The sequence below is a fragment of the Tachyglossus aculeatus genome, chromosome 1, assembly GCF_015852505.1.
Source record: "Tachyglossus aculeatus isolate mTacAcu1 chromosome 1, mTacAcu1.pri, whole genome shotgun sequence".
In the NCBI taxonomy this organism is placed as follows: Eukaryota; Metazoa; Chordata; class Mammalia; order Monotremata; family Tachyglossidae; genus Tachyglossus; species Tachyglossus aculeatus.
Genome location: NC_052066.1, coordinates 157,000,443 through 157,025,981, shown reverse-complemented (window position 1 = coordinate 157,025,981; position 25,539 = coordinate 157,000,443). Strand labels below are relative to the sequence as shown.

The 25,539-nt window shown below is 44.4% G+C and overlaps 1 protein-coding gene across 5 annotated transcripts in view; it reads left to right on the top strand.

The window, feature by feature from the left end:
• The window catches only part of CPSF2 (cleavage and polyadenylation specific factor 2), a 32,408-nt gene extending 7,156 nt beyond the window's left edge, over window positions 1-25,252 (top strand). For 2 of the 5 annotated variants that reach the window (XM_038747628.1, XM_038747641.1), the window contains exons 2-16: window positions 3,627-3,688; window positions 4,262-4,440; window positions 5,834-5,993; window positions 6,081-6,186; window positions 7,031-7,160; window positions 7,754-7,869; window positions 8,587-8,774; window positions 9,519-9,809; window positions 11,221-11,321; window positions 11,906-12,106; window positions 13,300-13,452; window positions 15,781-16,006; window positions 16,556-16,855; window positions 24,369-24,503; window positions 24,660-25,252. In XM_038747628.1, the coding sequence (XP_038603556.1) occupies window positions 4,292-4,440; window positions 5,834-5,993; window positions 6,081-6,186; window positions 7,031-7,160; window positions 7,754-7,869; window positions 8,587-8,774; window positions 9,519-9,809; window positions 11,221-11,321; window positions 11,906-12,106; window positions 13,300-13,452; window positions 15,781-16,006; window positions 16,556-16,855; window positions 24,369-24,503; window positions 24,660-24,752 (2,349 nt within the window). In that variant the 5' untranslated portion in view covers window positions 3,627-3,688; window positions 4,262-4,291 and the 3' untranslated portion in view covers window positions 24,753-25,252. Of the gene's footprint in view, window positions 1-3,212; window positions 3,232-3,626; window positions 3,689-4,261; window positions 4,441-5,833; window positions 5,994-6,080; window positions 6,187-7,030; window positions 7,161-7,753; window positions 7,870-8,586; window positions 8,775-9,518; window positions 9,810-11,220; window positions 11,322-11,905; window positions 12,107-13,299; window positions 13,453-15,780; window positions 16,007-16,555; window positions 16,856-24,368; window positions 24,504-24,659 lie in introns of those variants that run through there. The other 3 variants (XM_038747660.1, XM_038747635.1, XM_038747652.1) reach the window with 3 other exon arrangements.
• The last annotated feature ends 287 nt before the right edge of the window (window positions 25,253-25,539 follow it).

Below are 25,539 nucleotides of genomic sequence, written 5' to 3'. Positions count from 1 at the left end.
GTGCTTATTTTGATCACAGGGGCAGACTTGAGGGAGAGCTTCAGTAGTACGTGGTATCAAGGGGGGCTGAAGACCCCTTTGCCCGTCAGGGAAAGAGAGAAGCCCTTGCCCTGACCCCGAAGCCCAGAATGAACATGAAAGGACAATCAATCAATCAATCAATCGTATTTATTGAGCGCTTACTGTGTGCAGAGCACTGTACTAAGCGCTTGGGAAGTACAAGTCGGCAACACATAGAGACGGTCCTTACCCAACAGCGGGCTCACGGTCTAGAAGGGGGAGACAGAGAACAAAACCAAACATGCTAACAAAATAAAATAAATAGAATAGATGTCAATCAATCAATTGTATTTGTTGAGCGCTGACTGTGTACAGAACACTGTACTAAGCGCTTGGGAAGTACAAGTCGGCAACACACAGAGACAGTCCCTACCCAACAGTGGGCTCACAGTCTAGAAGGGGGAGACAGAGAACAAAACCAAACATACTAACAAAATAAAATAAATGGAATAGATATCAATCAATCAATCGATTGTATTTATTGAGCGCTTACTGTGTGCAGAGTACTGTACTAAGCGCTTGGGAAGTACAAGTTGGCAACATATAGAGACAGTCTCTACCCAACAGTGGGCTCACAGTCTAGAAGGGGGAGACAGAACAAAACCAAACATACTGACAAAATAAAGTCATCAATCGTATTTATGAAAATAAATTTTCATAGCACACATTTCCAAATTAAACAAAACTATAGATATATACACTATATATAATAAAATAAATAAAATAGATATGTACAAGTAAGATAAATAAATAAATAGGGTAATAAAAGTAGAACTCAGTGGATACAGTGAGGGCGGGAGCTCGTTGGGTGTGAGAGATGCCCCCCATTGCCCTCAGAGGCTCTGCCAAATTCTGGAACTGAGCTGTAAGCTCGTGGGCAGGGAGCGTGTCTACCTACTCTGTGCTTAGTACACTGCTCTCTGCACACAAGTGCTCAATAAATATAATGGATTGATTAATTGGAGGGAAAAAAGCCCTCCGTTTTTCCCCAGAGCCTTCGGGCTGAGCCATATTAATAATACTAATGCTGGTATTTGATAAGCACTCCGTGCCAGGCACTGTTCTAAGCCCTGGGGTAGATACAAGGTTATCAGGTTGGACACAACCCCTGTCCCACATGGGACTCACAGTCTTCATCCCCATTTTACAGATGAGGTAACTGAGGCCCAGAGAAGTGAGTGACTTGCCCAAGGTCACACAGCAGACAGGTGGTGGAGCTGGGATTAGAACTCAGGACCTAATGTCTCCCAGGCCTGTGCTGTACCTTCTGCTGAGTTCCCAGTCCGTGATTAGCCTGCTGCTGAGTGAGTGCTGCTGCTGCTCTCATTCATTCATCATTCATTCATCATTCATTCATTCAGTTGCATTCATTCATTCAGCTGTAATGCTTGTACATTCAATTGTATTTATTGAGCACTTACTGTGTGCAGAGCACTGTACTAAGCGCTTGATGATATTAACAAGACAACTTCAGTCGTATTTATCGAGTGCTTACTCTGTGCAGAGCACTGTACAGAGCACTTGGCAAAGTACAATACAACAATAAACAGACACATTCCCTGCCCACAATGAGCTTACAGTCTAGAGCTGGGGGAGACAGACATTAATATAAATAAATTAATTATAGATATGTACATAAGTGCTGTGGGGCTGGGAGAGGGGAAGAACAAAAGGAGCAAGTGAGGGCAACGCAGAAGGGAACAGGAGAAAAGGAAAGGGGGGTGAAGTCAGGGAAGGCCTCTTGGAGGAGATGAGCCTTCAATAAGGCTCTGAAGCGGGGGAGAGTAATTGTCAGATTTGAGGTGGGAGGGCGTTCCAGGCCAGAGGCAGGATGGGACTCTCTCTATATGTTGCCAATTTGTACTTCCCAAGCGCTTAGTACAGTGCTCTGCACATAGTAAGCGCTCAATAAATACAATTGATGATGATTGGCTGTGTAATGCTGTCGTAATGATAGCAGAGGATGACTGCCCCAGTTCTGACCACACTGGCCAGTCAATCAATCAATCAATCAATCAATCGTATTTATTGAGTGCTTACTGTGTGCAGAGCACTGTACTAAGCGCTTGGGAAGTTCAATCAATCAATTGTATTTATCGAGCACTTACTGTGTGCAGAGCACTGTACTAAGCGCTTGGGAAGTACAAGTTGGCAACATATAGAGACGGTCCCTACCCAACATCATCATCATCAATCGTATTTATTGAGCGCTTACTGTGTGCAGAGCACTGTACTAAGCGCTTGGGAAGTTCAATCAATCAATCAATTGTATTTATCGAGCACTTACTGTGTGCAGAACACTGTACTAAGCGCTTGGGAAGTACAAGTTGGCAACATATAGAAACGGTCCCTACCCAACATCATCATCATCAATCGTATTTATTGAGCGCTTACTATGTGCAGAGCACTGTACTAAGCGCTTGGGAAGTACAAATTGGCAACACATAGAGACAGTCCCTACCCAACAGTGGGCTCACAGTCTAAAAGGGGGAGACAGAGAACAGAACCAAACATACCAACAAAATAAAATAAATAGAATAGATATGTACAAATAAAATAAATAAATAAATAGAGTAAAAAATATATACAAACATATATACATATATACAGGTGCTGTGGGGAAGGGAAGGAGGTAAGATGGGGGGATGGAGAGGGGGACGAGGGGGAGAGGAAGGAAGGGGCTCAGTCTGGGAAGGCCTCCTGGAGGAGGTGGCAAATTGGCAACACAAATTGGCAACACATAGAGACAATGTGGCAACACATAGAGACAGTCCCTACCCAACAGTGGGCTCACAGTCTAGAAGGGGGAGACAGAGAACAAATCAAAGCATATTAACAAAATAAAATAAATAGAATAGATATGTACAAGTAAAATAAATAAATAAATAGAGTAATAAATACGTACAAACATATATACATATATACAGGTGCTGTGAGGAAGGGAAGGAGGCAAGGCGGGGGGGATGGAGGGGGGAGTGCTCATTTATTGAGCACTTACTGTGTGCAGTGCACTGTACTAAACACTTGGGAGAGTATGATATCCGACGCATTCTCCGCCCGACGCAGTCTAGAAGACGCAAGCTGGTCCCTTATGAGCAAGAGACTGTCTGCAGACCTGCCCAAGCAAGTTCTGCCGAACTACAGCAGTGACTTCTAGAGAGTGCTGCCCAGGTAGGCTGGAGGGGAAAGAAGTCTCAGGCCTGACAGTGGAGCCCAGCAGCAATGAGAAACCCTACTTGCTTTCGGGGCCAGGACAGGGGGACCATGATCAGCCAATATTTTAGCCCCACTTCTAGTCCCCATCCAGTACCCAGTGGTCGGAGTGAAGTAGCTACAGGTGCCCACACTACCCACAGAGCTTTTGGGGCCTTGCAAATGGATAATTTCATAGAGGTAATTTTCCCTTTGGCTTTCCCCAGGGAATTGAGTTTCTGGGGCCATCACTGTCCTACTGCAGCTAGACGTGGCAAGAAATCCCCGGTTAGGTTTTGTGGTGACCTGTATCCTGGACACTATTAACGTCGTCTGGGGGAGTTTATCAAGTTTGTTTTAATTTTCTTTTTTAGATTGGGCTGCTATGAGAGTGGTTCTTCAAGTGCCTTTTTCAAGTGCTGAAGTCAGCAAAGAGGTGTGTGTTCCTTTGAATTCATTTAGGAGTAATTCAATCAATCAGTCGTATTGAGCGCTTACTGTGTGCAGAGCACTGTACTATAAGCGCTTGGGAAGTACAAGTTGGCAACATATAGAGACAGTCCCTACCCAACATTGGGCTCACAGTCTAGAAGGGGGAGACAGAGGACCAAACCAAACATATTAACAAAATAAAATAAATAGAATAGATATGTACAAGTAAAATAAATAGAGTAATAAATATGTACAAACATATATACAGGTGCTGGGGAAGGGAAGGAGGTAAGATGGGGAGGATGGAGAGGGGAACGAGGGGGAGAGGAAGGAGGGGGCTCAGTCTGGGAAGGCCTCCTGGAGGAGGTGAGCTCTCAGTAGGTCCTTGAAGTAATTGAAATGAATAGGTAATATCTGTTTAAAAATGAATAATTGGAGGAAGCCTCAAGAAAGTTGGAATTATTAAAATGCAAAAGGTGGTAGGGTACATTAATTTGGATGTGTTTACCACCTTTATGAGTATCTTGTGTGTTTGTGAATTTACTTTCATTCGTAATACTGTTTTCATTTCTGTTAGTTATTCTGATTGCTGACCCTGGGCAGAAAAATGACGTCTATCATCAAGCTAACAACGCTTTCCGGAGTGCAGGAGGAGTCTGCTCTGTGCTACCTGCTACAAGTAGATGAGTTTCGATTTTTATTGGACTGTGGCTGGGATGAGCACTTTTCCATGGATATCATAGATTCCCTTAAAAAGTAAGTGCTAAATGACCCCATTTGTGTGTTCATGATAAATATTTGCTATTTGATGCATTGTGATTACTTTTATAAAGCATAAACTCTCCACGATCAGAAGGAAGAGATACTGAAGGTCTGTAAGGATTAATTTCATAGCACATATAGTTGAGGAGCCTTTTCATCCAGTGTGCCCATTGAAGTAAATTCTGTTTACAGTGACAATGGAACTCGGAGTAGACAAGTGCCTCTCAAAACAAGTGAGGCCAAATCCACTGAAAACATAGGAACACTAGAAGATGTGGGCTTAATCACATTTAGGGGCAGAGTAATTCAGAACTGAGGGCCTCCCTCCCATCTCAGAAACATCCTGCCCTGCTCTTCAGATTATTTTTTCATATACACCAAGCACTATGTAGTATGTCAATTTTACAGCTCTAGCCACCGACTCCTAAATTTTCCTTAGTAATAGGTGGGGGAGGAGGCTACGGATCGGATGAATAAGTCAAATCCACTGCTTAGAACAGTGCTTTGCACATAGTAAGCGTTTAATAAATGCCATCATTATTATTGTCCCTAGATGATATCCTAGAGAGGTGTTAGCCACACCTCTCAACATTCTTTCCCTCAAAATCTATACTAGAACTATTTAACAAGGAACAAAAATTTGTTCACCTTTCTCTGATCCTGCCAACTTTTTTTTTTGAATACTAGTAAATGGCTCAGAATGGAACAGCCAAGGTGAGCGAAGAAGGGGATAAACTAGATTATGAGACCTGAGTAGTGCAGCATCTGTCCCATCTCAGAATCTTGTATTTAGCACACAGTAGACAATAAATGCTGTAATTAGTCAAGAAAGTAAAAAATTGCTTCAGTTGTAGCTTTTGTATCTCAGCGTAGTCCTCCAGATGTTATTCTTCCAATTGGACAGTCCGAGGCAACTATGTAAAAACGTCTTATCGACCATTTGCCCCCAAAACGTACATGAGCTATTGACAGCTGGGGTGGAGAGCAGGCCCGCAAAATCCCAGTTTGATTATGTCTGCGGCTGCTTGTAGATAAAAGGGATGATGGGCTCCTTGGAAAAGCAGAGCTGGCCTTTTCCTCCAGGCTGGTCTTTTCTGCTTCTGCCACTTACTTTGGGGGCATTTCACCCAGCCTTCAAGTTCTGATTAAGGAGGCTGCATAGGGAACTTCAATCTCAAGGGAAATTTTTATGTTCTTTCGAGGTGCCTTCCTGCCATCAATCAAAAGGCAGTGCTATTTGGAGGGACAGGGGAATTGATTCTTCTCTCCTCTTCCTGCTGTACTGTCTAGGTTCTTGTTCCCACTAATGAAGAAATGGAAATAAAATACAATACAGAATGTGTAGCTCTTAATAGGTATCTGTTTTCATTTTGAATGTGTTTCCCAGGCATGTTCATCAGGTCGACGCAGTGCTACTCTCTCACCCAGATCCTCTCCATCTTGGGGCCCTCCCTTATGCAGTTGGAAAGTTGGGTCTGAACTGTGCAATATACGCAACCATTCCTGTCTATAAAATGGGGCAGATGTTCATGTATGATCTTTATCAGGTAACCAGGTGATGTTTTCTATTCCTTTAAATCAGTGAGATCCTTCGTGTATGTATGACCATTTTGTATGTGCTTGTCGCTCTTTAGTCTCGACACAATACAGAAGATTTCACACTCTTTACATTGGATGATGTGGACGCAGCTTTTGATAAAATTCAGCAGCTGAAATTCTCGCAGATTGTGAATTTGAAAGGTAAAAACACACCACCCAAAATTGCCAGAGGCCTGATTGGATTTGGAGTCCTTAGCGTCTTCAGGACTACTTGAAAGTAATTTAGGAGAGTTCATCAGGGAACTAACCATCGCATAATGAGAACTGCAAAGTTGATGCACTCTTCGGTTGATAGTGAACTTTGAGCTTTTCCCTAAATGAAGGCAGAATATTTCCAAATGAGTATTGGTAAAATCAGTACTATACCGAGTCCAGTATCGATAGCCAAATATTGGTTTCAAAGTGCTGCCCCGGAATCCTGGTGCTAGGAAATTCAGTCTGCCTCATTGGAGAAAAATAAGTCAGTCAAATATCTAAGCAACTTCAGAGGTGCTTAGTTCTTAGTGCTTAGACCTAGTCCAGCTCTAGTTTCCAGCCATCATCCTTGGCTGTTGCCGCTGTCCTTGGTTTCACCGCCATGTCTCTATATGTTGCCAATTTGTACTTCCCAAGCGCTTAGTACAGTGCTCTGCACACAGTAAGCGCTCAATAAATACGATTGATGATGATGATGATCTTGCCTGAATCATGTGCTCGAGTTGTTGAAGCCGGGGAGAACAGCTTAAGCATCCTGGGGTGAGGTAGCATACGCAAAGAGTTTTTGCCTGTGGTGTTTTTTGGAAAATTTCAACACTGATGGGTCAAGATCATCAGGGTTTACAGTGTTCGATTTATAGCGGGACTGATAATTGAATTGCAGATTTGCCTATCATTACAGCTGGCTGAATGAATGGGTGGAACTTCGAAAGACTTTGTTCTGCCTCCTCAAAATCCTGATTCATATTCGTACACGATCTGAAAGTTAATGTCTTGTCTTTACATATAGGCAAAGGACATGGTTTGTCGATCACACCTCTGCCCGCTGGTCACATGATAGGTGGGACCATATGGAAAATTGTCAAAGATGGTGAAGAAGAAATCGTTTATGCTGTTGACTTTAACCACAAGAGGGAAATGTACGTATAGCAATGGGTATTGGAAATCCCAATGTTGTGTTTCAAACAGCCAGGTTTGTGATGGTGGAGTTAAAAGGAAATTATATGAGCGGAGGTATTACAATTCTTTTCTCAGATTTCTGAGTCCTGATTAATGCTAAAACATTAAGTGTCTATTGTCTCCGCAGAAAGGAAACTTTATTTCGTGATGATGGGTTTAGTGGGTCTGAAACCTTGTTTCTTCCACATAGGGACACGATGAAGTTAAGGCTTAAACAGGAGGAAGCTCGGGTTGAGAAAATGAAAGTTTAACCAGCTAATCTTTTCAGCACGGAGGACTTGTGGCATTTTAGTCATTCGACAACATTCTTGCAATACTCATTACCGCATTCTTAGAGATTCTTTTAACACTTTTTTTTGGCATATGCTGTTTGGGATACTGTTTTCTTTTTGGCATAAGTCTATATCTACTGGGTAGTCCTAAAAAAATTGTTTCAATTAATGAGAAATTAAATTTAACTGGGTCTGCAGTGCCAGTTTTTTGTTTTGTTAGTTGTTTTTTCCTGTAGGGTCCCTTCAGTCAAACTACTAAATATATATTTTTTAAATTGCAGTCACTTAAATGGATGTTCCCTGGAAATGCTAAACAGACCGTCACTGCTTATCACAGATTCCTTTAATGCTACTTATGTGCAGCCTAGAAGAAAGCAAAGAGATGAACAGCTTCTGAGTATGTGTTTTACCATGTCCTATTTAAAGACATAGCAGAAAAGGATGGTGCTATAAAGTGTTTGTCCTCGTATGCCGTTTCCAGTTAACACTCACTCTTGCAGATTGACTGACTGAAAGAAAAAATTGATTTATGTATTTTTCTTCACTAATTAGTCTAAAAATCAACTTTCTTCAAGAAAAACCAGTTCACATGCACGCTTTCTAGTATACACTTGACACCAGAAACCAAGATGTGGTTTTTATTATTATTATTATCAGTAATAATAATAATAATCGCATTTAAGTGCTTACTATGTGCAAAGCACTGTTTTATTATTATTATTATTATTATTATTCTAAACCCTGGGATAAATACAGGGTAATCAGGGTGTCCCACGTAGGGCTCACAGGCTTCATCCCCATTTTACAGATGAGGTAACAGAGGCCCAGAGAAGTGAAGTGACTTGCCCAAAGTCACACAGCCGACAAGTGGCGGAGCTGGGATTAGAACCCACGACCTCTGACTCCCAAACCCGGGCTCCTTCCACTAAGCCAAGCTGCTTCTAGGTTTGCTATCCCAGCCAAATCTCTCCTTTTGAAATGAGCCCGTAGTTTCTGATTTGACCCAGTAGCTATGAATACAGTTCACTGGGGTAGAGGATTGAATTCTCTCTCTCTCACTGTGAATCCCAGTGTTCACGCCCACTCTCTAAACATTTTTTGTTGTGTCTTTTAGCAAATGTCTTGGAAACCCTACGAGGTGATGGGAATGTGTTAATAGCAGTGGACACAGCAGGCAGAGTTTTGGAACTTGCTCAACTTCTTGATCAGATTTGGAGAACTAAAGATGCAGGATTAGGCGTTTACTCATTAGCACTCCTGAATAACGTCAGTTACAATGTAGTGGAGTTCTCTAAATCCCAGGTTTGTTTTAAGGGTGCATATGAACCATAGGGAATTGACAGCAATTTTTTGTGTGTTTATTTTCTTACCGTTGATTAGACTTAGATTAGCATGTCCCAAAATGTTTTTATCTTGTTCCGAGCAATTCCAAACTGTACCACGTTTGGAATTTCATTTCAGTTTGACGGTGGGCCGGGAATGGGTCTATCAACTCTGTTTTGTACTCTCCCGGGCACTTAGTAGAGTGCTCTGCACACAGTAAACGCTCAATAAGTGGCATTGATTGATGCTCTTATTAGCTTGGTTCGCCCTCACTTTTGAGGTCACTCCTAGTCTAATTCTTTTCCCCTCGGTTTGAATGTGAAAAATGGGTTTTGATACCTTCATTCCTGAGGGAGGGAGACCATTTAGAATAACAAATGGTGGACAATGCAGTTATTTGAAACTTAATACCAAGACTTGATACATTCAGCTATGAAAGCTGTAATCAGGGTTGGGGTTAGAATATGGACGACCCAAGGCGATCCCTCAAGGTGTGAACTCGCCAAGGCTCTGGGAGTTCAGACCAGAAAGGGCAACTCTGTAAAACCGGCTGCCTTAATCCACTGCCCAGCCTACCGCCTCCAAATTCAGCTCGGCTGATAGTGTGGCAAGACAGAGACTTTAAGCAGTATGTTTCCCGATAAGTGTGCCACTTCCTTTCCCCGCGGCTCCTTAAATCATATAGTTTCTGACCTACTTTTTTTTATATTTTTTTTCTGCTAGGTGGAATGGATGAGTGACAAATTGATGAGGTGTTTTGAAGACAAAAGAAATAATCCATTTCAATTCCGCCACCTCTCTCTATGTCATGGTCTGTCTGATTTGGCTCGAGTGCCTAGCCCCAAAGTTGTTCTCGCCAGTCAGCCTGACTTGGAATGTGGGTTTTCGAGAGATCTCTTTATTCAATGGTGCCAGGACTCTAAAAACTCCATCATCTTGACTTATAGAACCACCCCTGGGACATTAGCGCGTTTCCTGATTGATAACCCTTCTGAAAAAATCACGGAAATAGAGGTAACATTTTTAAGTATTTTGAAACACGTTTTAGATGCTAGCAGTTGTGCCAGAAGAAGACCTGAAAAACCCATTTTCGTTGTGATGGGGATTGGCGGGATTTGCAGTTTGTAACAAAAATGCACAGTGGGGTTTTAAATAATTTGAGTGACCGCTTCTAAGATAAAATTCGTTTTCTTGATGGTTAGCCCTAAGAAACCCTCCGACACCTCAAATTTAACATGCCCAGAACAGAACTCCTTACCTTCCCATCCAAATCCTGTTCTCCCTGTGACTTTCCCGTCACTACAGACAGTACTCCGTGCTCCTTATCTCACAAGCCTGTAACCTTGGCCGTCATCTTTGACTCATCGCTCTCATTCAACCCACATACACAATCTATCACCGGATCCTTCACAACACCTCTAGACAGTGAGCTCCTTGTAGGCAGGAATGTGTCCTTTGTTGTATTTTACTCTCCCAAGTTCTCAGTTCATTGCTTTGCACACAGTAAGCACTCAGTAAATATGAATGAATCACCAAAATCTGCCCTTTCCTCTCCATCCAAACCATGTTAATCCAAGCAGTTATCCTATCCCACTTTGATTACTTTATCAGCCTCCTTGCTGACCTCCCTGCCTCCTGTGTCTCCCCACTCCAGTCCACATTTCACTCTACTGCCCGGGTCATTTTTCTTCAAAAACATTCAGTGTGTGTTTCCCTACTCCTCAAGAACCTCCAGTGGTTGCCCATCCACCTCCACATCCAAAAGACACCCCTTGCCATCGGCTTTAAATTGCTCAAACACCTTGCCCTCTCCTCCCATGCATCAGTGCTCTCCTACTACTCCCCAGCCTGCACTCTTCACTCCTCTACTGCCAACCTGCTCACTGTACCTCTGCCTTGTCTGCCTCACCTCTGACCTCTCAACTATGCACTGCCTCTGGCCAGGAAGGCCTTTGCTCTTTATATCCAACAGACGATCACTCTCCCCACCTTCAAAACCTTATTAAAAGCACATCTCCTCCAAGAGGCCTTCCCTGATAAGCCCTAATTTCTTCTTCTCTCACTGCCTTCTACATCCCCCTTGCCCTTGGATTTATACCCTTTATTCACCCCTCCCTCGTTCCCATAGCACTTACGAACATATCCACAATGTATTTGTGTATATTACTGTCTGTCACCCCCTCTAGACCTTAAGCTCATTGTGGGCAGGGAATGTGTCTACCAACTCTGTTTTATTGTACTCTCCCAAGTGCTTAGTACAGTGCTCTGCACACAGTAAACACTCAGTGAATACGATCGATTGATTAGTAATGCAAGTTCTCTTGTAGGTTCTTTATAGGAACAGGGCATTATAGGAGAATTAACTAGTTGGTGTTCTTTAAAAATGGAAATTTAAAATTTCTTTTTCCTCTGTTTTCTCTCTTAGTTGCGGAAACGTGTGAAACTTGAAGGCAAAGAACTTGAAGAATATGTAGAAAAGGAAAAATTGAAGAAGGAAGCTGCCAAAAAGTTAGAACAGTCAAAAGAGTAAGTATCTTAAAGGTTTAAAAGATACTTACTTGAAAGATCATGTAGGGAGCCTGGAAAAAGAATCTTCTTTCCGGGGGTTAAAATCAGTTCTGAAGAGGGCTTTGCTTCTGGTCTGAATTCAAGATTCTTTGGGTGTGGTGCATTCTTCCTTGCCCCTCTAGACTGTAAGGGTGCTGTGGGCAGGTAATGTGTCTGTTTATTGTTGTATTGTACTCTCCCAAGCACTTAGTACAGTGCTCTGCACACAGAAAGTGCTCAATAAATATGATTCAATGAATGAATGAATAAAATGAATGTTATTACAAAATTTTTATAGAATGTTATTGAGGAATGGGTAATGCTCTTCCCCATTTTGTCATATCCTACCTTGACTACTGCATCGACCTCCTTGCTGGCCTCCAGCCTCTCCCCCCTCTGTTCTATATTTCACTCTGCTTCCCTGTTCATTTTTCTAAAAAATCATTCTACGCACATCAATTTCATAAATAACAGCGTACTACATTAATTGGAATTTAAAAGTCAAAATTATGAGCCTCATTAGGGCGTTAAAATCTCACATGTACTTTTCTTTGCTCTCTTAGAGCAGATATAGATTCAAGTGATGAGAGTGATGTTGAAGAGGATATAGACCAGCCATCCGCACATAAAACTAAGCATGACCTGATGATGAAAGGCGAAGGTAGCCGGAAAGGCAGTTTCTTTAAACAGGCTAAGAAGTCTTACCCTATGTTCCCGGCCCCAGAAGAAAGAATTAAGTGGGATGAATATGGAGAGATCATTAAGTACGTGAGCCAAGTCAAGCTTTTTTTCATTAACGTATATTTTTGAAGATTTGAAAAAATCATGATTGATCAGTTGAACTTCCTTTTTGCATTTACGTAATACTTTTGCGTTTCTGAATTCTACAACTTGTAAAGAAAAAATTGGAAAGTGTTTGGAGGAAATCCATCAAGATGATCAGAATATTGAGGTTGAAGAAAAGGCTAAAGGAATTTAGTGAAGTAGAAGACAGGGCAGTGTCCAATAGTCTCCTAGTACAGTGCTCGGCACACAGGAAATACTCAATGAATACCACTGATGATGATGATAAGGGAAGCTGTGGAAATCTTTATAAATAGAGTAAATCCCTGTTTGTATTTAGCCTGGTTTTGCCAATAGTCCACCTAGGGGAATTTCTTGAAAGTCCTTCTATCCCTGTAGTGATGGTACTCAGGGACCATATCCGAACAGGGTCGGCATATATTTTGAAATGACGTGAAATTAAAGGAGAAATTCTGGATGTTGCCCAAGTGTTCACGAGGTAAACCTTGGCATAAACGGAGATGGAGCTGGGCAGGTAGGATTAACGTTTTCCAAAGGTGGTTACCACTAGACCTGCCTTCCAGCTCACCACTTTATTCCCTGTTGTTGATATTCCGCCTAATTGACAGGTGGCGTTTTGGACTTTCCCAGTTTCAGCCTTGTCTGCTGCCTCTCAGGGCAACCTCAGAGTTCACACTGTCTGACTACAGAGAAAAAGACAAATCACAGTTATCGTGCCTTTGGTCAGTGGTTGCTAGCAAGATCAATTCCCAAGCCAATCAGGAGGCCCATACAAGGACCATTTTATAGCAAATACTACGTTGATTGTTCCAATAGGCTGAATTTTGACAAAAAGGAGTAGTATCAAAAACTATTAGCATCGAATTCAGCGAAAGTTAAGCTGACTCTTGAAATTTAGGGTCATTAACTCATTTTTGTCCCCCTGTTAAGTCTGTCCTGCGGCTCTGCCTTTGCTAAACTCTCTCAGAAAACATGAAAATTTTAAGTAAAACTATTACTGTTATATCAGCAGTCATATCACATTTATTTATAAGAAACTTAAAGCGGGTTGAATTTTAAGAGAAAGCAGGTGTCTAGATACTTGCCGATTACAAGGTAGTAATTTAATATGTAATGGATATTAATAGTAGTAACAACTGAATTTATTACGTAGGCCTGAGGATTTCCTAGTTCCTGAACTTCAAGCAGCAGAAGAAGAAAAGAGCAAACTGGAATCTGGCCTGACAAATGGAGATGAACCTATGGATCAGGATTTATCTGATGTTCCTACTAAATGTATTTCTACAACAGAGTCTTTAGAAATAAAGTAAGTGCCTAGGTTGTATTTTGACCAAGATATGTGAGGGGAAAACTCAGCATTTGAGATATGAAATCTGCATTGAGTGATATTAATTCAAAGTGAAACTTCACGGTGCTGAAAATCTGTAAGTTCTTTAGCATTACTGATTAATTATTTCTTCTATTTCACCTCATTCTATAGTTGCATTCTGAAGGCCAAAGAAACTGTATTGGGAATGATTAAAATCCTGGCTGTCAGTGCCTAGGCAGAGGTGTGAGAAAGATCCTTATATATAATGAATCATATTCTCCAAGATTTGCTTCCATTCCCATGTTTCCCACGTGACAACAATTATAATTATAAGAGTAACAGCCGTGTTTGTTAAGCACTGCACTAAACAGTTGGGTAAATTCAAATTCACTTTTGCCCTTCAAGCAGTCATTTCCTTGTTAGTGTTAACCCAGAAGGAGTGATGCCCTTTCAAAAAGTAATTTACTTTGATCAAACCAGTGTGTATGTGCCTACGCCAAGAAAATCATTGGCAAGATGAAAGATATGAAGTTTCCACCTGCTTCTCCAAAAATGCTAATATAACCTGACTCAAGCTAGCTAGCAATAGAGGTTTTGGAAACAGTGGCAATTTAGTCCAGTAGGCCTGTTGAAGCCGGTTTGACTCAGGCAATCGAGGCAGAAATGACGTGGGACTGCCTCCCAATTTTCCTGGAGGACTGCACAATTGGAAGTGCTTTAGGTCCAGTGGTTTTGAAGCACTCAATCACCTTTCCCCCTCCTACCTCACCTCGCTACTCTCCTACTACAACCTTTCCGCATTCTTCACTCCTCTAATGCTAGCCTTTTTACTGTACCTTGATCTCCTCTATCTCACCGCCTGCCCCTCGCCCACATCCTGCCTCTGACCGACAATGACTCTCCCTTCCTTCAAAGCCTTATTGAAGGCACATCTCCTCCGAGAGGCCTTCTCTGACTTAGCCCTCTTTTCTTTTTCTTCAACTCTCCCTGACTTGCTCCCTTTTCTCACCCCCACTTCCCAGCCCCACAGCACTTAGGTGCACGTCTTTAATTTATTTACATTAATGTGTGTACCCCTTTGTAGACTGCAAGCCCGTTGTGGGCACGGAATTTGTCTGTTTTATTGTACTCTCCCAAGCTCTTACTACAGCGCTCTGAACACAGTAGCACTCAGTAAGAACTGTTGACTGACTGCCTGAGAGTGCCCCCGCCATCCCTGGCCTGGCTGAATTCTGGAAGCAGCCTTGGAGCTACTAGACTCGTCAGTGGGATGGGGGATAGAGAAGAGTAGGAAAGTCAGGTATGCTGCTCATCAGTCAGTCATTGATTATTTGAACACTTAACTGTCTGCAGAGCACAGTACTAAGCACTCGGCAAAGTATAGTGCAACCAAATTGGTAGACGTGATCTTGCCCACAAAGCTTACCATCTACAGTCAGTCAGGGAGATCTGACAGGCTCAAAAGTGGGAGTGGTGTATGATTCCACAGACTCGTTTATTTTCACGGCGTGGCATGCTAACAGTAGGTACTTAAAATGAGGCATTCGCTGAGTTAAATTGCTCACTTTATGAAAGAGGATTGATTCTTTGTACTGCCTAAGGTCCAACTTAGTAAAACAGTGTACTCATGCTGTTTAGTATATGTAATGCACCTAAGATCTGTGAAATCGTAATGGTGGTATTTGTTAAGCACTTCCTACCTATCAGGCACTGTTCTAAGCTGTGGGGAAGGTAAAAGGTAATCAGGTCAGACACAGTCCCTGTCCCACAGAGGGTTCACAATCTAAATAGAAAGAAGAAAAGGTATTGAATCCTCATGTTACAGATGAGGTAACTGAAGCACAGAGAAGTTAAGTGACTTGCCAAAGGTCACACAGCAGGCACGTAACAAAGCCAAGATTAGAACCCAGGTCCTCTGATTCCCAAGCCTATGCTCTTTCCACTAGGCCATGCTGCTCCTACATACATGTGCAAAATGCATATTGTTATTTTTTTTACTTTTTTTAATGTCTTTGGTCCTATAAATATGTTCGAGTGAAAAAACCTGAACCATGACTTTGAAATTTTGAAAATTTAATAACTTTTGCACATCAAATATGTTCTTTCGTGCTTGTGTGCTTTATTTAATTTATAGTGTATATGCTGAACTCAGATCTGAGCCTTGATATTTTTTGCCATTTTCCATAAACAAAATCATTGCTGTGTTCAATTATGAATGTTTTGCTCATGTATCTGTAATTCCTAGGAACCTACTTAAACATAATACAAGTCAAGGAAAAATCGATATTAGGGGGAAATAAACATCCCTAATATGTGTATTAACAGGGCCAGGGTTACCTACATAGACTATGAAGGACGTTCTGATGGCGACTCCATTAAAAAGATCATTAATCAGATGAAGCCGCGACAGTTGATCATCGTTCATGGGCCTCCCGAGGCTAGTCAAGACCTTGCAGAGTGTTGCCGGGCTTTTGGAGGGAAGGATATAAAAGTGTATATGCCAAAACTGCATGAGACAGTAGATGCCACTAGTGAAACTCACATCTATCAGGTAAATTGAAGTTAACCTATTGCCTGAGTGATGTAGAAGGGGAGGAGTGGGGGCCGTATAGGGTCAGATGAAGTTCTGAAGCCATTTGCCTTGGTTTTTACTGGGGAGGAGAATGAGGTTCCTCGGGTAGTTTTTTTTAAATCATTGACTTTAGGTTTGGTATAAGTGAGTGCTTGTGTCTGTGGATTTTGGGGGCAGGGGGCAGGGAAGCAGAGAGTACAAAGAGAGCTAACCAAAAACCTTTTGCAATCTGTCCCAGTACTGCTCTGACACAAATCCAGATGATATTTCTTGGCAAGGAAATGGCACTGTGGGTGTGGGTGTTAGCTCAACTAAAAAGGATGGGAAAATGTTAGCGTTCACCACTGCTTATCAAAACAAACTGCCGAACAGCCTTAAAAGAACCCTGTCACAAATTTCAAGCTGTTTATAAACTCTCAATTTTATGCGATACAATTCACAGTTGGCTTGTTATGCTACGTCGTTGTGCTTGGCTTGCCTTTATTTCCCGACTCATTTTTCACTCCAGTGTACTGTGGACATTTTTAGGTCAGGCTAAAAGATTCATTGGTCAGCTCCCTTCAGTTTTGTAAAGCAAAAGACGCTGAATTGGCCTGGATAGATGGTGTCCTAGACATGCGGGTCTCTAAAGTGGACACAGGAGTTATTTTAGAAGAAGGAGAACTGAAGGATGATGGAGAAGAGTCAGAAATGCAAGTGGATCCTCCTTCAGACTCCAGCACCTTAGCCCAACAGAAGGCAATAAAGAGCCTATTTGGCGATGACGATAAAGAAACAGGTGAAGAGAGTGAGATCATTCCTACATTGGAGCCATTGCCCCCACATGAGGTAGGAGAGCTTCTGCTTTTATTTCCTTTTCTTCCTTTTTCCCCCAGTTACCCGCTTTTTTTAAATTGTTAATAAGGGTGGCTGCATGAAACGTAGTAATAGTAATAGCTCTTGGGAAAGGAGAACAGAATCAGAAACATCCCCTGCTTACTCTCTAACAGGGAGCTTACTTTCTAATAGGGGAGGCAGACTTTAATATATTTACAGATAGGGTAAGAAGAGTGAATAGTTGACGATACAGTTGATTAGGCATATGAACACAGATGCCAAAGAATTGGCTGAGAGTTCATCTGGGAAGACTTAGATTTTAGGAGGGCTTTAAATGTGAGGAAAACTGTGTCTACCACATTAGGTGTAGAGGAGCGGTCCTGGCTGGGCAACAGCCTGAGTGAGGGCATGCTGGTGGGAGAGTCATTCATTCAATCGTATTTATCGAGCGCTTACTGTGTGCCAAGCACTGTACTAAGTGTTTGGGAGAGTACAATGAGTCGAGGTACAGTTAGAAGCCAAACCTGAGGGGAGTGAAGAGAATGAGCTGAAGGGAGTGTGACTGAAGGGAGCTAATATGAAGGCAGTATGGCCTGGTGGAAAAGGCCTAGTCCCGTGGAGCCAGAGAACTGGATTCTCATCCCAGCTCTGACTCTAGCCTACTGTGTGACCGTGAGGGAATCACTTCTCTGCGCCTCCGTTTCGTCATCTGTAAAATGGAGATAAAATACCTGTTCTCCCTCCATCTTACACCGTGTGTCCTGTGTGGCACAGGGACTGGTCCAATCTGATAACTTCAGTCTACTCCAGTGTTTAACACAGTGCTTGAATAAATGCCATCATCCTCATCATTATTAGGTAAGATGGGAAGAGTTGTTGTAGTAGTGAGTGTTAGTAGTTATTAAGTGCTTACTGTGGCTACAGCACTCTAGTAAGTGCTGGGAGAGACCAGACAGGTGAAAATTAAATAAGATCCCTGTCCTTCATGGGACTCACAATCTAAAATCAATCAATCAATCAATCGTATTTATTGAGCGCTTACTATGTGCAGAGCATTGTACTAAGCGCTTGGGAAGTACAAATTGGCATCACATAGAGACAGTCCCTACCCAACAGTGGGCTCACAGTCTAAAAGGCGGAGACAGAGAACAGAACCAAACATACCAACAAAATAAAATAAGTAGGATAGAAATGTACAGGTAAAATAAATAAATAAATAGAGTAATAAATATGTACAACCATATATACATATATACAGGTGCTGTGGGGAAGGGAGGGAGGAAAGACGGGGGGATGGAGAGGGGGACGAGGGGGAGAGGAAAGAAGGGGCTCAGTCTGGGAAGGCCTCCTGGAGGAGGTGAGCTCTCAGCAGGGCCTTGAAGGGAGGAAGAGAGCTAGCTTGGCGGATGGGCAGAGGGAGGGCATTCCAGGCCCGGGGGATGACGTGGGCCGGGGGTCGATGGCGGGACAGGCGAGAGCGAGGTACGGTGAGGAGATTAGTGGTGGAGGAGCGGAGGGTGCGGGCTGGGCAGTAGAAGGAGAGAAGGGAGGTGAGGTAGGAGGGGGCGAGGTGATGGACAGCCTTGAAGCCCAGGGTGAGGAGTTTCTGCCTGATGCGCAGATTGATTGGTAGCCATTGGAGGTTTTTGAGGAGGGGAGTAATATGTCCAGAGCGTTTCTGGACACAAAGATAATCCGGGCAGCAGCATGAAGTATGGATTGAAGTGGAGAGAGATACGAGGATGGGAGATCAGAGAGAAGGCTAGTGCAGTAGTCCAGACGGGATAGGATGAGAGCTTGAATGAGCAGGGTAGCGGTTTGGATGGAGAGGAAAGGGCGGATCTTGGCAATGTTGCGGAGCTGAGACCGGCAGGTTTTGGTGACGACTTGGATGTGAGGGGTGAATGAGAGAGCGGAGTCGAGGATGACACCAAGGTTGCGGGCTTGTGAGACGGGAAGGATGGTAGTGCCGTCAACAGAGATGGGAAAGTCAGGGAGAGGACAAGGTTTGGGAGGGAAGACAAGGAGCTCAGTCTTCGACATGTTGAGCTTTAGGTGGCGGGCGGACATCCAGATGGAGATGTCCTGAAGGCAGGAGGAGATGCGAGCCTGGAGGGAGGGGGAGAGAGCAGGGGTAGAGATGTAGATCTGGGTGTCATCAGCGTAGAGATGATAGTTGAAGCCGTGGGAGCGAATGAGGTCACCAAGGGAGTGAGTGTAGATTGAGAACAGAAGGGGACCAAGCACTGAACCTTGGGGAACCCCACAGTAAGAGGATGGGAGGGGGAGGAGGAGCCTGCAAAAGAGACTGAGAAAGAACGACCAGAGAGATAAGAGGAGAACCAGGAGAGGACGGAGTCTATGAAGCCAAGGTCAGATAACGTGTTGAGGAGAAGGGGGTGGTCCACAGTGTCAAAGGCAGCTGAGAGGTCGAGGAGGATTAGGACAGAGTATGAGCCGTTGGATTTGGCAAGCAGGAGGTCATTGGTGACCTTTGAGAGGGCAGTTTCCGTGGAATGAAGGGGACGGAAGCCAGACTGGAGGGGGTCGAGGAGAGAGTTGTTGTTGAGGAATTCTAGGCAGCGCGTGTAGACAACTCGTTCAAGGAGTTTGGAAAGGAATGGTAGGAGGGATATGGGACGATAACTAGAAGGTGAGGTGGGGTCAAGAGAGGGTTTTTTTAGGATGGGAGAGACATGGGCATGTTTGAAGGCAGAGGGGAAGGAACCAGTGGAGAGTGAGCGGTTGAAGATGGAAGTTAAGGAGGGGAGAAGGGATGGAGCGAGAGATTTCATAAGATGAGAGGGAATGGGGTCAGAAGCACAGGTGGCCGGAGTAGCACTTGAGAGGAGGGAGGAGAGTTCCTCTGAGGATACCGCTGGGAAGGATGGGAGAGTAGCAGAGAGTGTTGAGAGCCGGGGGGTTGGAGAAAGGGGGGAAGAGACTTTGGGGAGGTCGGACCTGATGGATTTAATTTTGTTAATGAAGTAGGAGGCCAGATCGTTGGGGGTGAGGGAAGGAGGAGGCGGAGGAACCGGGGGCCTGAGAAGGGAGTTGAGTGTACGGAAGAGCTGGCGGGGGTGATGGGCATGGGTGTCAATAAGGGAGGAGAAATAGTTTTGTCTGGCAGAAGAGAGGGCTGAGTTAAGACAGGAGAGGATAAACTTGAAGTGAACGAGGTTGGCATGGTGTTTAGACTTTCGCCAGCAGCGTTCGGCAGCTCGAGCATAAGAGCGAAGGAGGCGGACAGTGGCAGTGATCCAGGGCTGTGGGTTAGTGGTGCGAGAGCGGCGAAGGGAAAGGGGAGCGAACGAGTCTAGCTGAGTAGAAAGGGTAGAGTTGAGAGCAGTAATCTGATCATCAAGACTGGGTAGAGAGGAGAGGGCGGCGAGGTGGGGTGTGAGGCGCTCCGAAAGATGGGTGGGGTTCAGAGAGCGGAGATCTCTGTGAGGGAGTAATACGGATTTACAGGGGAAAGGAGTGTGAGTGAGGAGGCAGGTGAGAAGATTATGATCAGAGAGAGGGATCACAGAGTTGGTGAGGGTGGACACAGTGCAGCGGTAGGAGATGATGAGGTCGAGGGTATGACCAAGTTGGTGAGTGGGTGAGGTGGGGTGGAGGAAGAGGTTGGCAGCATCAAGGAGCGATAGAAGGCGGGCGGCAGAGGAGTCGTTAGGAAACGTCGTTTCATCCTGGAAAAGGTCCAGGATGAAAGGGATCTTACTTAAAACGGAGCGGGGGTTCCAGAGGCCACACTTGGCATCAGCTGTCGAGGGAGGGGAGGGAGGGGGAAGGGTGCGAGGGGTGGGGAGGGTTTGGATTGGGATGAGTTGGCGGGGGCCTGGGCGGGGAGAGTGGGAAGGGGGGGTGGCGATGGGAAAGGAGAACTGGGATGGGGTGGGGGCGGGGAGGAGGGGAGGGGGGGGCCGGGAGGGAGAAGCGGAGGACCTGCGCTGGTACAGAGGAATCCTTGGTAGGGGGTGAGGGGGAGCGGTCTTGGTGGGTGAGAGGGAGGGAAACAGCTGGGTGGGAGAGGGGAAGGGGAAGGTGAGGAATGGGAATGGCAGTTGGGAGCAAGGGAACTGAAAGCTCCGCAACATTGCCAAGATCCGCCCTTTCCTCTCCATCCAAACTGCTACCCTGCTAATTCAAGCTCTCATCCTATCCCGTCTGGACTACTGCACTAGCCTTCTCTCTGATCTCCCATCCTCGTGTCTCTCTCCACTTCAATCCATACTTCATGCTGCTGCCCGGATTATCTTTGTCCAGAAACGCTCTGGACATATTACTCCCCTCCTCAAAAACCTCCAATGGCTACCGATCAATCTGCGCATCAGGCAGAAACTCCTCACCCTGGGCTTCAAGGCTGTCCATCCCCTAGCCCCCTCCTACCTCACCTCCCTTCTCTCCTTCTACTGCCCAGCCCGCACCCTCCGCTCCTCCACCACTAATCTCCTCACCGTACCTCGCTCTCGCCTGTCCCGCCATCGACCCCCGGCCCACGTCATCCCCCGGGCCTGGAATGCCCTCCCTCTGCCCATCCGCCAAGCTAGCTCTCTTCCTCCCTTCAAGGCCCTGCTGAGAGCTCACCTTCTCCAAGAGGCCTTCCCAGACTGAGCCCCTTCTTTCCTCTCCCCCTCGTCCCCCTCTCCATCCCCCCGTCTTACCTCCTTCCCTTCCCCACAGCACCTGTATATATGTATATATGGTTGTACATATTTATTACTCTATATTTATTTATTTATTTATTTATTTTACTTGTACAATTCTATCCTACTTATTTTATTTTGTTGGTATGTTTGGTTCTGTTCTCTGTCTCCCCCTTTTAGACTGTGAGCCCACTGTTGGGTAGGGACTGTCTCTATGTGATGCCAATTTGTACTTCCCAAGCGCTTAGTACAGTGCTCTGCACATAGTAAGCGCTCAATAAATACGATTGATTGATTGATTGATTGAAAGTTCATGGTGAGGTCAGCAGGGCGAGTGACAGTACCGCGGGGGGGGTTAACAATTGAGATGCAGAAGCAATAAAACAGTAGCAATGATAAAAGTAGGCGATGGCATCACAGGATGTAGTTGAGCAATCAATATGCTATGGCAATAATAGAATTGGCAGACAATGATGCCACAGAGAGCAGATACAAACTATTAAGAGCTGGAGTAGGGTGGGCCAGTTAAGGGGGGTCAGGGAGCAGAGATACCTGGGGAGGGGAGCAAACAGTCAACTAGCATGGGAGGGCTGAGGAGGTGTGAATGAGGTTGTCGTTAATGTAACATGTAACATGGTGCTAACATGGTGCTAACAAGGTGCTAACAAGGGCTTTTTACCTGGGGGCGGGCGGGGGGAGAGTCAGTCAGGACCGGACCGGGAAGGGCGGGGGATGAGGGGCACTTTACGGAAGGCCTCCTAAGTGGGGGGGTGGAAGCAGGGGGGGGCGTCCGTGGGGGCGCTGAGATGGCGGGAGGGTGGGCGGCCGGGCCTCTCGGGAACGGAGTCCCGGGCGTCTCGCGGTGTGATGGCGGGCCTCTCGGGAACAGAGTCCCGGGCGTCAATGGCGGCGCTAGAAAGAGCGAGGAGGCGATCCAGAGATTGGAGACAGACACATCAGGAGTGATGAAACATTAAAACACAACACAGACAGAATAGGCTCAAAGTGTCAGCAGTGATGGAGGAGTTGATTTCAAATTCCTGAGGAGTTTTTGCATGTTGCAGTGCGATGTGGGAAGCCAGTCAGAGGGATTGGAGGAAAGGGGAGAACGTGTGCTGAGGGACCCTTCAAGAAAATGATCTTTACAGCAATGTAAAGTCCATATTGGAGCCGGGCAGAGGCTGGAGGCAGGGAGCCCGCTGAGGAGACTGACCAAATAGTCTCGCTGCGATATGACCAGGCTGGGCCAACAAAAGAGTGAGAACTAGCAGGAAAAAGTCACATAGGCCAGGGTTACAAAATGGACAGTTCAGGAAAAGGGACCACACACCAAATTGTGAGTTCACTGCAGAGCCTCTGGGAGGTTTCAGCTAGTTCTAATATTTGTGCCAAAGCTGTAGGCTTAAGTGTGGAAGGATTGTCAAGGTACTCTTAGCATTTCCACGTGAACTTTTTGTTCCCGAAACCCACTGCAATACATTTACCACCCTTTTCGTTTCCTCACCATTCTGTCCGGCCTAAGATATTTCACTAGAGGGGAGAGAATGCATATTATGAACTGCTCACTGGTTCAAGCCCAAAGTTTCAGCTGTGCTGAACTCCTTACTTATGCTCTGCAGGACTCACTAGTACAGCTGCTCGGTGAGAATGGAACTTGTAAGGCATGAGACATTTCTAACTCAGTGGTGGCATTGTGAGCAGGAGGGTGCCCTCTGCCTCTGCTCCTGACCAACCTGCTGATGATACTCGTTGTGGGGTTAGAGACGGGAGAAGATGAGGGGCAGAGGGGCTCTTCACCCTACTGCCAGTGCTGTGGTTTAGCTTTCCCACCCATGAGTGGTGTCAGAGGGAGCTTCCATGTCATCAGCGTTGGTATTTATTGAGTGCATACCATTTGCAGGGCAGTGTACTAAGCACTGCAGAGATTATGACACAGTAGGGTTGGCAGACATGTTCTCTGTCCATGTCTAGCTTATATTCTTGCTCTCATATTAGACTGTAAGCTCATTAGTCAGGGACCGTGTCGGCTATTCCTGTTGGATTGTGCTCTCCCAAGCACTTAGTAATGCTCAGCATGAAGTAACTGCTCAATATTTAAAAGTTCATCGATTAATTGATTCTGGAGTTGAGGCACTGACGCCGCACATCTCCTGGCAGATTCAAGCGCTTAGTACAGTGCTTTGCACCCAGTAAGCACACAATAAATACGAGTGAATGAATGAATGAATGTTCAGATTCCACCGAAAGTGGGGAGAGAGTGGCAGGTGGTAAAGGATATTGTGGTACTTTGGACCTAGTGAAGGCTGGACATTCAGACCTGTGAATACTAATTCCAAATCTGCACCACCAACACACTGGACAACCTTTGGAAGGAAGCGGGCAATTTACAGTCTGAGCCCATTTCCTAAACTGTTCTCACAGGGTTTTTGTGAGGTGTGACTAATCAAATTGATTGGAAGCACTTGAGAATACTAGTTTATTGGTGAGTGGGGGGAACCTGGAGAAACTGTTGGGTCAGGGGCTTCAGGAGGCAGGGGACAGAAAAGACACTAGGAGTAGAGAGGTAGTCTAATGGGATTTATAGTGTATTTTTTACTTACCTGTGGGGCTAGACTGTATTGTCAGAACTGGTTCTGAAATTCATTCATTCATTCAATCGTATTTATTGAGCGCTTACTGTCTGCAGAGCACAGTACTAAGCGCTTGGGAAGTACAAGTTGGCAACATGTAGAGACAGTCCCTACTCAACAATGGGCTCAATGGAACCTAACCAGTTCAGTAAAGGCATTCCAAGATAAACCATTCATGACATTGCTACTCTGTGGGGTAAACCTCTATCATCTCTTTCTTATTTTTTTTATTTTTACCTTCATAAGGTTCCTGGGCATCAGTCGGTATTTATGAATGAGCCAAGACTGTCTGATTTTAAACAAGTTCTTTTACGAGAAGGAATTCAAGCTGAATTTGTAGGAGGCGTGCTTGTTTGCAACAGTCTAGTAGCTGTTCGAAGGGTGAGTGTGGCCTTTGTACATTTAAAAGCTTATGGTATTTGGGGTATTTACAAATATGTTTGTGTTTCTGATTTTATCCACCCACATTTCTTTCCTCTTGAACAGGTAATGAAACTTTTTTTCTTTATGTCTTCTTCTCTCCCCGCTGTTGTGTAGACTGAAACTGGACGCATCGGATTGGAAGGCTGTCTCTGTCAAGACTTTTATAGAATCAGAGACCTTTTATATGAACAATATGCCATTGTATAAAGGATGTATCATGTGTGGTCAAGAGAAGCACTCTGACATCTTGAGGACTCGGACCAGATTTTATGTTGTTTTGCTTTTTGTATCTTTCCAACTTGTACAGATAGAAATCCCCAGGAAAATTGCATGTATCCAATCCAAAGGATTATTCAAAACCAATAAATAATGGAGACCAGTTTCTTTAAATCTTCTGGAACCTTCCTCTCCTTTTGGCTTTCAAATGCCCTGCATTTGAGGCAGTTGGTTTATTTTATAAACCTCTCAGTATACAAATGCAACTTCTTAAGTCAATTATTGAGCTAGGAAAGGCACATTTGAGTGCATAAAAGCTATTTTTTTGTAAGAGTATGAAAAAATCAATTACTAATGTTTGAGAAATGATATTAATACTTCTGACTTTTGGGATGGTTAGGAAAGAATTGTTCTAAAACTCTGGAAGCAACTTTGTTTTGAAAAAAAATGGACTTTTATAGGTTATTGAAGATTAAAAACTTGCTACTGTGTATGTACTGTAACTTTTCCTTGGATCTCTTAAAACACATTCACGTTCACATCCCATTTCTGCTGTTCTTTTGATTCAGCATATACTATGAGGTATTAGATTTTTCGTTTTTTCCACTTCCTCCTTCTGTCAAAACTCTTGATAATGCTAACATGAGATTGTAGTTTTGCTGCGATTATGAATAGTTTCAAAAAGCTGCTTATATGGGTTCAATATCTTAAAAATTGGCCCTGCCCGCATTTTGAGTGTTATGATGGATTAATCATCACTTCATTTCAGGAGCTCCGA